The 17,508-nt window shown below is 44.3% G+C and overlaps 2 protein-coding genes across 3 annotated transcripts in view; one reads left to right on the top strand and one right to left on the bottom strand.

Annotated features, from left to right (window-relative positions):
• Nucleotides 1-17,508, top strand: part of IRF7 (interferon regulatory factor 7) — a 61,667-nt gene that overhangs the window by 42,527 nt on the left and 1,632 nt on the right. The gene's annotated exons all lie outside the window — the stretch shown is intronic.
• PHRF1 (PHD and ring finger domains 1) overlaps nucleotides 4,267-17,508 on the bottom strand; it is a 45,166-nt gene continuing 31,924 nt past the window's right edge. For both annotated transcript variants that reach the window (XM_073347124.2, XM_073347123.2), the window contains exons 14-18: nucleotides 13,475-16,279; nucleotides 12,054-12,130; nucleotides 11,151-11,411; nucleotides 9,282-9,410; nucleotides 4,267-5,245 (exon numbers count right to left, since the gene is read on the bottom strand). In XM_073347124.2, the coding sequence (XP_073203225.1) occupies nucleotides 5,108-5,245; nucleotides 9,282-9,410; nucleotides 11,151-11,411; nucleotides 12,054-12,130; nucleotides 13,475-16,279 (3,410 nt within the window). In that variant the 3' untranslated portion in view covers nucleotides 4,267-5,107. The remainder of the gene's footprint in view (nucleotides 5,246-9,281; nucleotides 9,411-11,150; nucleotides 11,412-12,053; nucleotides 12,131-13,474; nucleotides 16,280-17,508) is intronic.

Here is a 17,508-nt window from a genome sequence, read left to right as displayed (position 1 = left end):
TTAGCTAACTATTCTACGGCGCTTTGGATAAAAGTGCTATATAAAAAAAAAAACCCTTAATAATAAAGTTTTTTTGGTTCTACAAATAAAAGCACACTACTCATATTTTAATATCAGCAGTCTTACCTTTCTAAGGCAATGGATGTGCCTTGTCTCCCCCGCCACAGCACCCACAGAGCTGAGGCTGGGGAGGAGGGCCGTTTCTCCCTGGCAGCCGCAGCCCTGGAGCTGGGGAAAGTCGTCTCTTTCTCTGGCGGCCGCAGCCCTGCACATCCCAAATTCCCCCCACCCCCTCTTCTCACTCCACTGCCCCCTCCCACCTACCCCCTTTCCCCCCTTTCACCACCTCACCTTACATGTGCATCTTCTCCACAGTCCAAGCACCTAATTAGTGGAGTCACGCCTGTGCAGGTCCACTAATTAGGGAAAATGCATTTCAAAAGGTAACTGGACTTTAAAAGTGAGGGGCAAAAACACACGTACATACACACCCCTTTGGGAGGGATTCTGACCTTCATTCTCATGGGCAGCCACCCAGGAGTGCACCTTAGAGGGAACTGTGGTCCATGGACCACAGTTTGAGAACCTCTGAGTTAGTGGTTCTTTAGACAGTGTTCCTTTTAAAACTGGACAGATGTAAGGGAAAGGGTTGTTCTAAGCCACATAATGAGATATCCAAGTACCATTGAACTAAATTACCTAATCTATGAAGTATTCAGTTGAGACAGTTCTGAGTTCATGTCAAAGAGCATGCAACAACGTAAACACAGACGTAGTTAAATAAATAAGATTTCCTGGTATGTTGAATATAACAAGAAGGACAAATTCACACACTTTATGTACTTTTATACATATTTTTCATGCAGTTGATCTCAACAAGTGTTTATTCCAAACAATGGCAGAGCAGTTCTAGTCTATATCTGTGTACTTGTGATCTTGTAACCTGAGAGCATGGCAAACGCAGACTGCATGCCTTGATGTGTTTTCCTTCTACCATGTAATCCTACCACAGATGATATCACATATAAATTGGGCCCTACCAAATTCAGGGTCCATTTTGGTCAATTTCACTGTCATAGGAATTTAAAAGTCGTAAATTTCATTATTTCAGCTATTTAAATCTGAAATTTCACCGTGTTGTAACTGTAGGAGTCCTGACTCAAAAAGAAGTTGGGGGGGGGGGGGGCATCACAAGGTTATTGTAGGGGATGTTGCGGTACTGCTACCCTTACTTCTGCACTGCTGCCACCTGCGGCACTGCTTTCAGTGCTGAGCAGCTGGAGAGCAGCGGCTGCTGGCTGGGAGCCCAGCTCTGAAGGCAGAGCCGCCGCCAGCCGCAGCGCAGAAGTAAGGATGGCCTGGTATGGTATTGACACCCTGACTTCTGCGCTGCTGCCTGCAGAGCTGGGCCCTCAGTCAGCAGCCGCCACTCTCTGGCTGCCCAATCTGAGGGCAGCAGCACAGGACTATGGGTGGCATGGCATGGTATTGCCACCTTTACTTCTGCGCTGCTGCTGGCAGGGTGGTGCCTTCAGAGCTGGGCATCCGGCCAACAGCCGCTGCTCTCTGGCTGCCCAGCTCTGAAGGCAGCGCAGAAGTAAGGGTGGCAATACTATGAGCCTCTAAAATAACCTTGCAACCCCCCTACAACTCCCTTTTGGGTCAGGATCCCCAGTTTGAGAAATGCTGGTCTCCCCCATTAAATATGTATAGTACAGGAGCACACGAAATACCAGATTTCACAATGTGTTTTTCATGGCCATGAATTTGGTACGGCCCTACATAAAGGAGTGATGAATTTCAAACCTAGTATTGTAATAAATACGTCTGGTAATATGTTTTATTAACATATAGCACCACCACATTTCCCTTTGAACAATTCTTGACAAGTTCAAGACTGATGCTGCAAGAAAATACAAATTAGGAAACAGTCAAAAGTTGTTTTAAAAGTCCACATTTTTTTTTATGAAAGTCTGGCAGCAATATGTACATCTCAGCACCCCCAGTGTTAACATTTTAGTGGTCAATTCATCAGAAAAGTAGTTACACAGAGTACACACGCACCCAACATGATGATTGACTCTACAAGCTCCAGTTCAGAACAAGAGCTCACTTCAACATCTTGTCCAGACGTTCTTTTGCTTCCATATGGCCCTGAACGATAGGACCAAAATAAAGGCTTTGCAGCAAGGGGAATAAAAATGTGCCCAACAAGCTGTGGGTTTGGGGATTTTTTTTTTTTTTAAATAATGGGTCAATATCCGATTCAAATAAGTAGAATGTTCACTCTTTCATGTGGCGCTGAAACAAATAAAAGGGAGACCAGATCTGAGAGCTGTGCACGAGCCCTGCAGCTGTGCTGTCGGGATCATCTACAAGCTAGCGAATGCTGCTATTTTTTGGGCAGTGGGCAGGAGGACAGAAGACCACTTCTCCCTCTTTTCCCCCACCTTGGTGGCAGTGCCTGTGAACTTAAAAAACATGGGCTGAGATTTTTTTTAGAGCCAACTAGGGTGTTCAGCCACACAATTTGCATTCAAATTATTGGAAGTAGTGTGGCTAGATGCCTTGGGGAGCTTTGAAAATTTCAACCATTTAATTGGTCTACTATTGCAGTCAACCAAAATCAGCTTCCAGTTACATACACATACCAATTACCAAGGCTAATGAAGGCGTAAGAGGGTAGCGTACTGCAGGGGCTTTCAACCTTTTCTTTCTGAGGCCCCCCCAACATGCCATAAAAGTTCCATGGCCCACCTTTGCCACAACAGTTTTGCTGCACATACAGTAGATTAAAAGCCAGGCCCAGCATTAGGGGGTAGCAAGCAGGGGAATGGCCTGGGGCCTGACACAACAGGCAGCCCTGTGAAGCTAAGTTGCTCAGGCTTCCGCTTCAGCCCTGGGTGGCAGGATTGGGCTTCAGCTTTCTGCCCTGGGCCCCAACAAGTCCAACACCGGCCCTGCTCTTTGGTTTATTTTGGTGGACCCCCTGAAACCTGCTCAGGGTCCCTTCAGGGGGCCCTCGACCCTTGGTTGAGAACCGCTGGAGTATTGTACGCCAAGCAATTATGCACACAAATCCAGGCTATTTACACACACTGTAAAGCCCTGTGTTACCTGGAGTGTCTCATTTTTTAAAATCAAATAGTAACGTAGCAACTCAGAATCATGACCCAACCACAGAGCTCAGAGGGAAAAGAAAGCCAAGGTAAATACTGGAAAGATAAGATAGTTGAAGATATTCAGAAGGGCAATATAAGAGCGGCTAAGGAAGTTCTGTCACATGTGAAGCTTTAGTTAAACCCTTTGGCCAAAAACAAAAAACACACTCAGATTTATCTATCTATTTAATTAAAAATAATGAGATCACCTAGAGGGCACCTTGTTCTTGGCAGATGAACCCACCATCAGTAGGGCACAGTGTATCCAAATGTGCTCCAAGAGGTTAGGTAAGCATTCGTCTTCTAAATTTTACTACACCTACCTTCCACAGCTTCCTACAGTCATGTATATTATATTCTAATTCTTATAACAGAGCCCTTTCCTGATCTGTAGCCTAATCGTTTCCACCTTAATTTCCTTACATATAATTCCCTCCCCTTCCCAAACAATAACATGGACACTGATCAGTTCAGCATATTAAACCCACCAAAAAACAACCTAAACCATTCATCAGCCATTACTTTCTAGGCATCTGTCTTGGAAAAGATTTGTGTCAGCCTGATTCTGCAGTACCTGGGGACAAACATTGCTATTATGAAGAAATCTGAGGTGTTCAGAACTCATTACATGTGCTGTACCACAATAATGTGAGCACCAGAAATCCTAAAAATAGGTAACACGTTAATTCAAGAAATTACACACCCGACACTAGAGGTATGTTTACACTACAGCGGAACAGCTATAGCAGTGTAGCTGTGCTGCTGTAGCGTAGATCCTTCCTATATCCAAGGAAGGGATCTTCCCATCAATATAGGTATTCCACCTCTCCAAGAGGTGGTCGCTAGGTCAACAGAAGAATTCTTCCGTCAAACTATCCATAGCCACACAAAAGGTTAGGCAAACCTAACTACTTTGCAGATGGTATGAAATGTTTCACAGCCCTGAGTGATGTAGCTGGGTCAATCTAATATTTAGATGTAGGCCAGGCCTTAAAAGGATACCCCAGGCTCTATTTAAGACCCAAGAGTGGAGATTTATACAGAATAGCTACTGAAAGAGTAAGATGCAAGGATAAGGACAAATAAATGACACTTTCTGCATGGCTAAAACCATTCAAAATAACTTTATAAATTCTTTCACATTTCTGCTTTGTACATCGTTCCCTCTCACTCCTCAAGCTTGTTACTGAAAATTCACAATCTTTGCTCTTTGTTTTCTCTGAAAGGCAGCTCAGTAAAACGCAAAAACAACCATCGGCACGTTATTTACAAAATTGCAACATAATCTGCCCCCCCCTCAAAAAAAATTTAAGATTCTCATTAACAAGATACTCAACAAAATGTAAATAAATGCCACATCTTGAGCAGTGGTTTCTGAAGACAATTTATAAAGGTTAGCTCACTTTTGCAACTCCTGTACGACTGAGAGCGAGTCAAAGTTTCACTCACCATCGACCAGGCTAAAAATACCACATTTCAAGTATTAAATCAACGTATGAGAAGTTTTTAAAGACAATCCATAGTTTGATAAATAACACAATGGAAACAGTCTCTCTCTTTATGTTCTGAATATAAAAATGGTGTCCAGTTTTAAACTGTTAGCAAGACAGGTGCACAGACCAAAAATGTGATCAAAGTAAACCCTAAAAACTGTAGCAACTTGAGAGCCCCCAAAATTTTAATATTTTCTAAGTCTCCGCTGAACTATGCTGCTGGTTTGGGGGCATTTGATTTCTGTCATTTGGATCTACAACGGGAGTTCATTCAAGACAAGAAATTCTATTCCCACGTGGAAAACAATTCAAGCTTCATTGGCAGATAAATCCTATTATACCCAGCTTCTTTATGTCTTCTTTCCAATGAGATGCAACTGCAGACTATTTATTCCCTCCAGAATAATGTCCTTGGCCAGGATAACCCCAATTTGCCTCATGATGGATCTTACTTCAATTCTCCATTTCATGCAGATCTTCTTCAGTGTCTGTCTTCTTGTGTTTCCTCATATGTTTGTATTTCTCAACATATGCCTTTACCAGATTGGCCACCTTCATGGGATTGATTTCTCCACTTTTGCTATGACAAATCTACAGGGCAAAAAACAGGTCATTCAGTTAATAAATATTGTTACAAGTGTCCAGAAGGATGAGAAACAGATGTCAAACTACCATTTGTACCTCAGACCTGCTTTCCCAATTATGCATTCATTGTGTAATATGAAACACTAGCTGATAAAAAGCATAAAAAATTAACATGTGAGCAGACAGCATATAGCACTGTGTGAACTCCAAGTGTATCCTTTAGCTCAGGGGTGGGCAAACTATGGCCCGTGGACCGGATCCGGCCCCTCAGGGCTTTGGATCCGGCCCGCGGGATTGCCCCCCGGGGTGCCGCAGGCCCAGTGCCGCTCTCAGAAGCGGCCTGCACCATGTCCCTGTGGCGATGGCAGCAGCGGGGGGGCTGAGGGCTCCGTGCGTTGCCCTTGCCTCCAGGCACCGCCCCCCCGCAGCTCCCATTGGCCGGGAACAGGGAACCGGGGCCAATGGGAGCTTCGGGGGAGGTCCCTGGAGGCGTGGCAAGGGCAGCACATGGAGCCCTGTGGTCCCCCCACAGAGCCTGCCCTGGCCCCGGTGCACACCGCTGCCGCCCCAGAGCCGCTTTAGATAAGCGGCACCAGGCCGGAGCCCGAACCCCTCCTGCACCCCTGCCCCCCCAACTCCCTGCCCTAAGCCCCGCCTGCACTTTGCACCCCTCCTGCACCCCAACTCCGTGCCCTGAGCCCCCGCCGCACCCCACACACCTCTTGCACCTCAACCCCCTGCCCTGAGCTCCCTCCCGCAACCCTCTTGCACCCCTGCCCTGAGCCCTCTCCTGCACTCCGCACCCCTCCTGCACCCCAACCCCCTTCCCTGAGCCCCATCATACACCCCGCACCCCTCCTCTGCCCCAATCCCTTACCTGAGCCCGTTCCTGCATACCACACCCCCTCCCACATTCCGCACCCCAACCCCCTGCCCCAGCCCTGCATACAATTTCCCCACCCAGATGTGGCCCTCGGCCCAAAAAGCTTGCCCACCTCTGCTTTAGCTGGCTTTATTGGTAACTCAAACGTAACAGAACACAGATGTCAGTCTAAGCTTGCGCCGCAGAAAGGGCTCCTCTGAGGTTTTCCCTGGAGGATTTCTGTCACTGGAGCATGATTCTCATCATTTCAGAAAGACTGACTCCTCTTATGTACCTACAATGAAGCTTATTGGACATAACGTCCAAGTGGCTTGGCAAAATCTCTGCATCTCTATGCAGAATTCAAAATCCTGAGACAGAATGACCCAAAATAACAACACTAAAAGCTACATTTAAAAGAATGTTTTACAGTTGCAAAGTCAAACACTCAAAAGTTAGGAAATGCCAGAATTCAGGTTGCCTGTGCAACCTTAATTCAGCCCCCTTGTGTTTATGCATTTGATATGGTCTTAAACACATGATCCACATATTATATGTTCCATAGGCCTCCTGCCTCATTCAGGGAACAGGATGGATCTGCTCTAGTGATGAATCAGGGTTGCGTAGTGAAGCAGCCTGTTGTCTATAGGACCCCAGCCTAAACTGTTGCAGAAGCTGGAATGTGTGCAATGGAGGAGTCAGGAGATTGCAGGAAGAGGAAGGGCAATCTCATAGTTAAGGCAGTTGAATGCTACCTTAGAGAATTGGATTCAATCCCTGCCTCTGCCACAGAGTTTCTATGTAATGCTGGGCAAGTCACCTATACGAAACTTTTCACAGGTGATCAATAATTACGTGTTCCTTAATTTCTGAGTGGCTGACTTGCAGAAGTGCTGAGCATGAAGTCACCAGGAGCTGTGCTTTGAATGTATGAAGTGCTCTATAAGGCTAAGAACTCTGAAAAATCAGCTCTACATGTCTCAAATTGGGCACTCAAAATAGTGGATTTCTTTAGGCAACTGTGGCATGAGAGGCCAATCTGCAAAATGGGGATAATGCCACTCACCACCACCACAGAAGTATTATGAAGATAATATTTGTGAAGCACTTGGATACTATTTTGATGAATGCCATAGAAAAACCCATGAGGAAAATAATAATTGTGTCTTTGAAGAATTTGATTAGCGAGCAACAAAAAAGGCCTAAAGCCACACACAGAACAGTGAGCATAAAACAAAATATTAAAAGCTGCTCAAGAACTGAGCACTGTACTGCATGATCATGTAATTAAAGACTGTATGATAATGAATACACACAAAAGGGCTGAATTCAAGTTGCACAAGCAACCTGAATTCTGGCATTTCCTAACCGAGTACTTGACTCTCCAACCTTAATGTTTTTTTAAAATGTAGTCTGTATGTAATTTCCTAGGTTTTTCAACAAAGCAAATTGAAAGTATAGAAATTCAATTACATGGCATCATGTACACATCCCTATGGGTCAGCAGCAGGGTTAAAACCTTTACATCAACTGCACAGACCTAATAGACTACCTGACAGTAGTAAGTTGTCACCCTCTATAGGGACCAGCATTTAGAATAGGATGAGACACATACTGTGCCAACAGAATTCATGGATATTTGCTGACAGCAGAGGAATGGCGAGACTCAAGAATCTCTAATTCTATTCTAGAATCAGGAGGTGAGTATCATCTAGTAGGCACAGAATATTTTGCCCGTTTCCCAAGCTTGATCCCTTCTGCCCTGTCTCCATCCCTGTCCCAGTTCCGTTTCTTCCATACCCTTGGCTCCTTATCCCAGTACCATTCGCCTTGTTTCCCCAATCTCCAGTTCCACTCTTCAGTCCCCAGTCTGCTTGCCCCATTGGTTCTAATAACCCCCTCCAGGCTCCCTAAATCCCAACCTCTCCCATGCACTGCCAGTCTCTCCCTCTCCCAGTTCCTCGTCCACTCTCTCCTGCTTCCTCCTCACTGACTCCTACTCACAGTCATTCTCCTCATTCAATTTCAGCCTCCCTTTGCCTACCCCATCCCTGGCTTCTTGCCCAGTCAGCCAGCCCAGTCTCCTCATCCAGTATCAATGTTCCACCCCCAGCTCTTGTTCGCCACCCCTCCATTTCCTTCATTAGCTCCTAGTTCTAGTCTCTCTCCCTCTGGTTTTGAATCTGCCTCCTTGCCCAATCTCAGTCTCTTCCCAGCCCGTGCCAGTTTCTCTCCCTTACCCATCCCCTCCCAGTCTCAGACACTAAGCCTGATCCAGCCTTGCTCTCCCCCAGTCCAGTTTTTATTCCCTCTGCATTTGAATCAAATGCTTCCTCCAAGTTACATGGATGCCAGCAGGGAGAGGTCAGGGAGAGTGCAGGAGAGAGAAACTCCCTGCTCTCACTGTCAATGCCCAGCCCACCCCAGAGCAGTGGGGATCAACTATTTCAAGGAAAGTCTGGCTTTTCCCCTGGAGTTCTGGGCTGGAGGGAACATGCTCAGCTGAGCTGTGGGGATGGTGCATGCGCAGCCTGGTCAGCACTCAGAGAAGCTCAAATGAGCTCCATGAATTGAGAATCTTCTTCCATTTTAGAAGCTAAAACTAAAGAAGCCCAAGTACACGTGAACCGCGATTTTTCAAAGTCTTACAACTTGGGCAGATTTTCAGGGGGATGGCAAAAGGCACATCTTTGATGAAAAGGCCACCTCCTGCCAAATGTCAAGTCCCTGCTCCAAAGCTTGGGGACATGTGCTGTTCCAAGAAAAGGTCACAGAATTTAGCAGGAGAAAAACAACGTATACTTCCCTAGCTCAGTCTTGGAAATGAGACTGTTTTGGCTGAAATTTTCCAAAGACAATTCAGCCTGAGGCAGAACCCCAACATGGAAAATATCAGCCCAACCAGTTAAAGCTTGGCAAAGTTATTAGCAACCGAAAAACAGGGTATTAAAACGGGAAGTGTCAGAGAACTTTAATAATAGGTGATGCTATCAGCACTGCCTAAAACACCTAGTTCTTATGTCGAAGCTCTGCAAGATCCCATGTAGAGTTCTAGAATCTGCCACTCTGTTACAGCATGTAACTACAAGAGCTTATAAATGTAATCCAAGCTTTGGCACCTAACTGTCCGTGCAGTTCCCCTTCTGTTTTAAAAGTAAACATTTTTTTTTTTTTTTTAACCTTTTGTACTGCTTTTCGGAGAATATCTTTGTATTCCTCCTTGGTAATCTCCCTCTTCTGGTAAAAGGGCTTAATGGCAAGTTTCACTTCTTCCACAGCCCTCTCTTGCATGTGGAGTTTCTTCATATACTACAAAGCAAAAAGGAAGAATGAGTAACCCAAGATTATCTGTAAGCAGCCTCCCAAGTCCAGCCCTATTAAAAAAGTCAGCTGACAAAGTGAAGATTTATTTCAAGACTTAAAGAGTTACAAGTGCAGTGAAACCCACTTATAGTGAACTAGAATGAAAGTCACACGTTGTGCAAACTACAATTTCTGTTCCAGTGAAACCCTGCTCAGTGCCAAGTTACTCTGAAAAAAAATGAGGGTTCTACTACATTTTGACAGTCATTCCTCAATTCACTTGTTTATTAATTTTTTGAACTAACCTCCCTAATCCAGCAGCCTTGAATGTGAAGCATCCATCCATTGATAAAGAGAGTACCTAAAAGGCTCTGAGATTGTTTATGAAGGCAAATCACAGCTGGGAAGATAACACTTCAACTTCAAATAGCCCTAACATTACACAGAAAACATAGGTAGTAGAGAGGTCTCCAAGATAAAGTATTACAAATCACATCAAAAGCAGCTTACAATTCTTCTGTTGCAACTGAATTCACACTACATAAAAATTGCTGCTCAGTCATGGATTATCAGTGTTAGTAAGCCTTTTTTTATGGACCCAGCAGTAGATATAATAAACGTGATTTTTAGGACTTGCACATAGGTGTTAATAACTATTACAGGCCCAAAGATAGATAGTGAATCCAATCAAGAAACCCAACTCAGCATCAAGGCACTGGCAGTGGATGTAATGCAGGTAGGACGAGAAGTAATGAACTTAATATGTAGCAAAGGAAATTAGATTAGGTTAGATTAGATAGCAGGAAAAAATTTCTAATTATAAGGATAATTAAGTACTAGAATAAGTTACTAAGGGAGGCGGTGGAATTTCTATCATTGGAGATTTTTAAGAACAGGTCAGACAAAATACCTGTCAGGGATGGTCTAGGTATATTTTGTCCTGTCTCAGCAAAGGGGGATGGACTAGATAACCTCCTGAAGCCCACTCCAGCCCTACATTTCTATGATTCTCTAACTAAAGTATCTAGACTTCTGCTGTACCCAAATTATGTCCATTTCAAAACAGAAGAGAATTAATTCAGGTATTTATGCAAGTTTGAACATTCTGGCTTTCAGGAATTTACCATTTGGCATTTGATAGTAGGTCAAGCATCCCAAATGTTTTAAACTGCACTCAAACACCCCTGCAGAGAAATTTCACACTTGTGGTGGTTTGATGCCAACAAATAGAAGCAAGAAACTGATGCAGTCCTAGTCAGTTTCATTGTGATGGGCAGGAGAGAGGGGTAGGTGGCTATGCAGAAAAGAGCCTCACCTCCTCTTTCTAAGAGCACTCAGCTACAGCAGAGGTCTGCTCCTGTGGTCTAGCAGAAGCTGCAGAGTGAAACTAACTAGGGTAGAGACCTAGGAATGGGTCTGACACACAAAAGAGTTGTCACACAGAGGAAGACCCAGATAAACCAAAGACAAGGTTGGTCCAGTGTTCCACTGGCAGCACAGTGATCCAAAGCAAAGTTAGTCACTCTGTGGCATTAGGGACAGTGAAGTCACACGGCATGAAATATTTGTGACCCTAAAACAAGTTAAACAAAACAGAACATCTCATTCATCTCTCATTTCTGATTATAGTGACAAGCCACGGAAGTGTTGCTCATGATTTATGACAACACACAAATGCCTCAGTGGGATTGGCACAGCCTGAGCACATAACTCTAGATATATGTTAACATCAGGGCTTTCACTCACTTCTTCATTTTTTGTTTTATCCAGTGGAGGCTTAGGTGCTTTGATTTTCTCTTCCACGTCTCCAACCGAAGCAGCCTGATTTCCTGGTTCAGAAGCCGTAGCCAGGCTGTCTGGCTCTGGAGTCAAACTCTGTCCTGCCACACAGCCAAGCAGAGGAAGACTCCCCTGCATTATGAACTGAACTGTGGGCTGACTGACTGGTGCATAGGGTGGCAGGCTTGAGGGCAGAGGTGGTGTCAAAGGTATATTTTGACTGTATACCTGCAAAATAGAGACACTTTGGCAAACGCTTCTTGATATTACAGTGCAGAAAAGCAGAGTTTAGGGAATTTAAAAGCAGCTTTTACCCACTGAAACAGAGAAGTGACTTACTGCTAAACATTTCTTTAAGTCAAAAGGGCTGAGGTTTCCATGCCACAGCAAGACTTCTGTGCTCCAGCAGCCAGCACTACTTCTACTCAACTTCTCACTGGCGGGCAGCACAGACGGACAAGCATTTATAGTATGAACCATGGCCAAAAAGCTGGGTTTTACAGCAAGACAATTTGTTCCCCAAAAGCAAGATTTTGGGGGGCAAATAAATGCTGGAAAACAGAAGCTATAAGTATATTGCAAAGTAAAGTAATGAACTTTGATTTTTAATCTAAGTGTGAGCACGGTTTGAAGGAATAAGCAGTTAGCGGATTGCTGAAGTGCATGGGCTGTATGGAATGTACTACACGCAGAGGAAGGAGCAGAATTCTGTAATGAAAGGGGCAGGGCACAACGAGGTCACGGATGAGGTGGAATGGCCTTCCATGACACTTCGCTTTTGGAGTCAGAACCAACCTGAGAGGAATCTAGATCAGGAAACATAGGCTCAGGAATCATATAATTGGTTGGAGGAGGCTCATTTAACTGCACCTGATTTAATGTTTGGCTCAAGTCCTCTGCTTTCCAGGCCCCTTCCTTCGCTCTCTGAAGTTTGTAAAATGGCACTCCTAAAATTCCCAAGAAAAAAAGCATTTAACACCAGTGATAAACCCAATGCATCACAAGTACAAAGCAAGCCGTAAGAAAAGCAAAAATCTAGCGATGTGACTGGCTAAGAAAGAATTCTGTGCAGTGACTAAGTTTATATTTCACAACTTCTGCTAAGTGAGGATTTTCAGCTGCAAAAAGAAAATATGATTACACACACTAGCCCACATTTTCAAAAGTAACTAGTGATTTTGGGTGACCAGCTTGAAACATCTGAATTTTAGAGGCTGCTCATCACTTTTTGAAAATCATGCCCCAATAAGATGTTTGTGATGCAGTTCTACTCTGAAAGAGGTTTAACAGCCTTGCAAGGACAGACTTATGTTCATATTGTCTCAATGATTTCCATATCACATGTGCTAAGTAAAAAGATGATTTTTCTCCCAGTCTTGCACACTCAACCTGGGATCTGAGTCCAGCTGGATTCTTTCCATCACAATCACACACAGCACTGAGGCTCCACAGGACAAAGAAGGTCTGTGGCTACACCTGAACAATCTCACTGCCTTTCAATTACGAGCCAAGAGACATCTGTGTAAGCCTATTGTTTTTATTGGGTTTGCACAAGTATAACTGATTGGAACTTGTCAAACAATTCAGTTGATGCACAAGAAGGAACAAAATCCCGTTACGTCCCTCTTAGCTGTGTTGGCTCTGCAGGGCTAACAAGAGTGAAGAGCAGTTATCTGTGCCACTGGTCACTTTAGACAATGAGAGACCTGGTCAGCACCTAAAAATTAGATTGACCCAGCTCCATCGCACAGGGCTGTGAAAAATTTCATACCCTCTGTGATGTAATTAAGCCAACCTAACCCTCCCTCCCCCCATAGATGCAGCCAGGCTGATGGAAGAATTCTTCTGACTACCTAGCTATTGCCTCTCAAGAGGGTGGATTTACTACAGGAATTGAAAAACCCCTTCCATAGCTGTAGCAACTATCTATGCAGTGTAGTTGCAGCTGTGCTGCTTGTAGGGTAGACATACACAGTTATGACAATGACTTTTCTTCAGAGTTTCACTACACAAGTGTGAGACAGCTTTCTATTTCACCAACACGGTCCCTTACAGACAACATACTCAATGCATTATTATTATGGATATGATTTTGTCACAGTAAAATTAGGCAAAATTCACAGAGAAGTCATAGCAAAAATGTACAGAATCATGGTGGGGCTGAAGCCCAAGCCAAAATAGTCAAGGAGATCTGCTAAAGTCATGGAATCTGTGACCAAATCATATCCTTAGTTATGACTTTTTTCTGGCAACACACACACACACACACACGCACCCCCGCACAAACTTACTTGGTGTTTTTTCAGCAATCAATGCATCACTTTCTTCCTCTTGTAAATTCCATGTAACCCTTTTCACAAGTGCTTTAGCTTTCAACACAGGACCCTGAGATACTGCCTCCAGCTCAGGCTTATTTACATCATTGGCTTTTTTATCTAACTCGGGGCACTCATCGTTAGCATCTTTCACACACTCCACAACTTTATTTTCAGATAAGCTTTGGGTTGGTGTTGCGTCACTTTCATCCTGCACAATAACTTCCTTCTCTCGAGGTGATTCTATTAGAGATGGACACACTTCAATATCTTCTATTTTAGTTGTAGTCTCCTCCAGGTTCACACTGTTGTGGCTACTAACCACAGCTGAATCAGTCCCATCTATTAATTCCCTCTCAAGGGAAGCATCTATATTGTCGTGTGAAGCAAGAAAATTTGTGTTCTCTGGCAGCGGGGGCGCAGCTTCATTTGTAAATTCCTCAGAGATTTGCTCCATCTCTGCACTCTCTTGGGCATTTTCCTGTCGTACAACAGTGTCTCTTGGAGTCTCCTTTTCGGGTATGCTGGCTGACTGGAGGTTTAAGGAAACATCTTCCGGTGTTGGCTCTTCCAGCTCTTGTTTCAAAGAATGACAATGTACAAAAACACTAGATACATTGTCATCTGAAGACCTCTGATCCTTCTCTGGAGTAGAAAGCGATGACCCCTCTTTTGGCTTGTGCTTTCTTTCCTTGGAGCGTGATCTAGATCGTGGCCTTTTCCCCCTAGATTTAGTGCTTTTGTGCTCCCTTGACCTCGATACAGAGGGTGACCTAGATCTCCATTTTCTCCTCTCCCGTGACCTGGATCTTGATCTCTTTCTCTCCCTTGGCCTTGAGCTATTATCTTTTTTATCGTATCTCTCATAGCTTTTGTCTCTCCTGTGCTTCCGCCTTTTAGTTCTCTCAATGCTATTTGATCGGGAACGCTCTCTTCCTCTTGATCGAGAGCCAGATCGCCTTTTCTTTTTTCGACTTTCATAAAACTCAAAAGAGGAGCTGTCAGGACTCCCTGAGCGTGACCGGGATTTCTTTCTGTCCCTGGACCAGGAACCTTTTGCTTTTTTGTCTTTCGTTTTATCCTTTGCTTTCTTTTTTTTTGATCGTTCATGACTACTGGAACGATCACTAGAAGACCTCCTGTTCTTGGATTTCAGTTTGCGCATTTTACTGTAGTCCTCTTCAGCTGACCAAGAGGCGGACCTGGAGCTTCTTTCCTTCGAGCGTGTTCTTGACCTGGACCTTGATGGGATTCTCTTATGTTCTTTGAGGAGTGTCTTTTTTCTTTTCAATTTTTTCCGGCTTCGGGAGCTGGAGTTTGACCGGGATCGGGAACGCGACTCTCTCTCCACTTGTTCTCTTTTATGGATTTTTTGCTGCCCATCATTACTAGAATGGCTATCTGGCTCCAGCTTCATATTAACTCTAGCTAGGTCTTCTGCATCAAAGAACACACGAGGACTTTCTCTGCTTTCTTCTTTTAAATACTCCAGATTAGAAGTTCGTTTGACTGCAGAGGAAGTACAGGGACTGCTTTGAGATTCTTCCTCATCCATTTTTTCTTGTTCAGTATCGGAGATCTGTTCCACAATCCTACCCTCTATTGTCACATCATCATGAGACTCTGTGTTACTTGATGGAACATCAGATGATTCAGCACCCGACCCAAAGATATTTTCTACCGTGTAAGGGGTAAAACGACGTACAGTTTGAAATGTTTGAACTCTGGGACTTTCAATCGAAATGGTTCTGGTGATATTTGTTAGCGGCACCCCTGAGACAAGCCTTTCAGGACTGCTGTTTGTTGAACTTGAATCTGAGCCTGTTGGATCAAAGGGATCGTATAATATTTCACTTTTGATCTGCTTTGGTTTTTTAATTGAGAAGAGAGGGGAAGGATTCTCTTTCCGTTGCACTTTGTTGTCTACAGGGCGGAAGGTATTACAAAACCCAGGATTAGACAGTCTGCTGGAATGCCCTGCATTTCCAGGAATATTAATCTTAAAGCTCTCAAAAGAAGAGCTTACACCTTTACTCCTGGATGACCCCAGCAGTGTTGTACTCCCATAGACACCTGTATTTGTGGAAAAAGAGCCTCCACTTGTGTGTGTCTGTTGTTGAGATTCCTTGGTATTTGACTTGTTGCTTTCCATCTTGCTACCTTTTCCTGACTGATTAGTGCTCCCTTTGCCAGTCAGCTGGGTTATACAGGAACTGGGGATGTCACAGTTTTGGTTCCCTGAAGGTTCTGATTCCGAATGCCTGCTGACGACTTCCTTTTTAATCTTTGGTATCCTGGGAAGCTCAGAGATATCAAGCCTCTTGGGAGCTGCTGGTTTTAGCAGCTGTCTCACATCTACACTTTTTGAACTCAAATTAGAGTTACTGTTGAAGGGTTTTGAAAATGTGGAGCAAGAGGGCACTGCATGTTTAGAATCCCCATTAAATCTAGGCATTTCATCTGATTTTAGACCAGGTCTGCTTGGATTTGCCACACTAAGAGTCTGAACAGATCTAGGAGTCATTGAATATTCTAATCTAACAGCTGCTCTTCCCGCTGTTGTCTGTGCCGGGTTCACTGCCTTCTTGAACCTGCTTAATGAGGATGATGTTGAAAATAAGCTTGATGAGGTGGTGTGAGGATTCAGCCCCAATGAAACTAAAGGTTCTGCACTGGAGCTGCTTGCTATGGTCCCTGAGTGCAATGTACTTGGTTGAAGATTTTCTCCTGATCCATCTTCTACTCTTAAGTCACTAAGTGAGTTTCTCTGCAGTGACGGAACTAAAACATACAAAAGAAAAAGTTAATCTTTTCAACATTTACTTCTTTTATTCCAAAATGAAAGTAACATTAACTCTGTACAAGTCTTAATCTTCCACTTTTGCCTGTGGAAGCATTCTTGGCAACAGCAAGCCACCACACCCACTACCATTTTAGTCAAATGCTCAAGGCTTATGTTGGACAATGGTGTCTTTGTGGCAATCAAATACCACTAGTAGAGTAAAAACTGCACTTGGAAACACCAAAGGCCATATAATGAGATGGTCTCTAATCTTTTAGCCATAGACCAATTAACATATGTGGACAGCGATATGTGGGGAACTAAAGAACAATTAGCTTTAAGAATTATGTTTAAGTTTTCAATATGAACAGATATTTTCCAAGATAAGAATGATTAAGTCAGGAGAGTGCATGTACCTGAATATATGAACACAGCACCTACCCTACCAAGTATTTAATTTTCTTGCCCAGCTCTTCATCGCTGTACTTTGAGCTATCTGTTCATACCATTTACAGTGTACTTCACAAATAAGAAGGCAGTAAACATGTAAAATTCCAGGAAAAATGGGTTTTAAGTTCCCTTTGCTTAATCCAGTTCACTGAGAGTTGTGATAAATGACAAAACAGCTACAGTGCAGTACTTATATATAGGGCCCTACCAAATTCGTGGCCATGAAAAACGTGTCACGGATCGTGAAACCTAGTCTCCCCCCATGAAATCTGGTCTTTTGTGTGCTTTTACCCCATACTATACAGATTTCACAGGGGGAGACCAGTGTTTCTCAAATTGGGAGTCCTGACCGACCCAAAAGGGAGTTGTGGGGGGGGGGGGTTTGCAAGGTTATTTTAGAGGAGTCACAGTATTGCCACCCTTACTTCTGCGCTGCCTTCAGAGCTGGGCGGCCAGAGAGCAGCAGCTATTGGACGTGGGCCCTGCTCTGAAGGCACCGCCCTGCCAGCAGCAGCGCAGAAGTAAAGGTGGCAATACCATGCCATGCCACCCATAGTCCTGTGCTGCTGCCCTCAGACTGGGCAGCCAGAGAGTGGCGGCTGCTGACTGAGGGCCCAGCTCTGGCAGGCAGCGCAGAAGTAAGGGTGGCAATACCATACCAGGCCATCCTTACTTCTGTGCTGCTGCTGGCAGCGGCTCTGCCTTCAGAGCTGCGCTCCCGGCCAGGAGCCACCATGCTCCAGCTGCCCAGCTCTGAAAGTAGCGCCGCCGCCAAGAG

This window comes from Lepidochelys kempii, chromosome 6 (assembly GCF_965140285.1).
Source record: "Lepidochelys kempii isolate rLepKem1 chromosome 6, rLepKem1.hap1, whole genome shotgun sequence".
NCBI classification, from domain to species: Eukaryota; Metazoa; Chordata; order Testudines; family Cheloniidae; genus Lepidochelys; species Lepidochelys kempii.
Note: the sequence above shows the minus strand (reverse complement) of the source record. Positions and strands in the feature narration are given on the sequence as shown.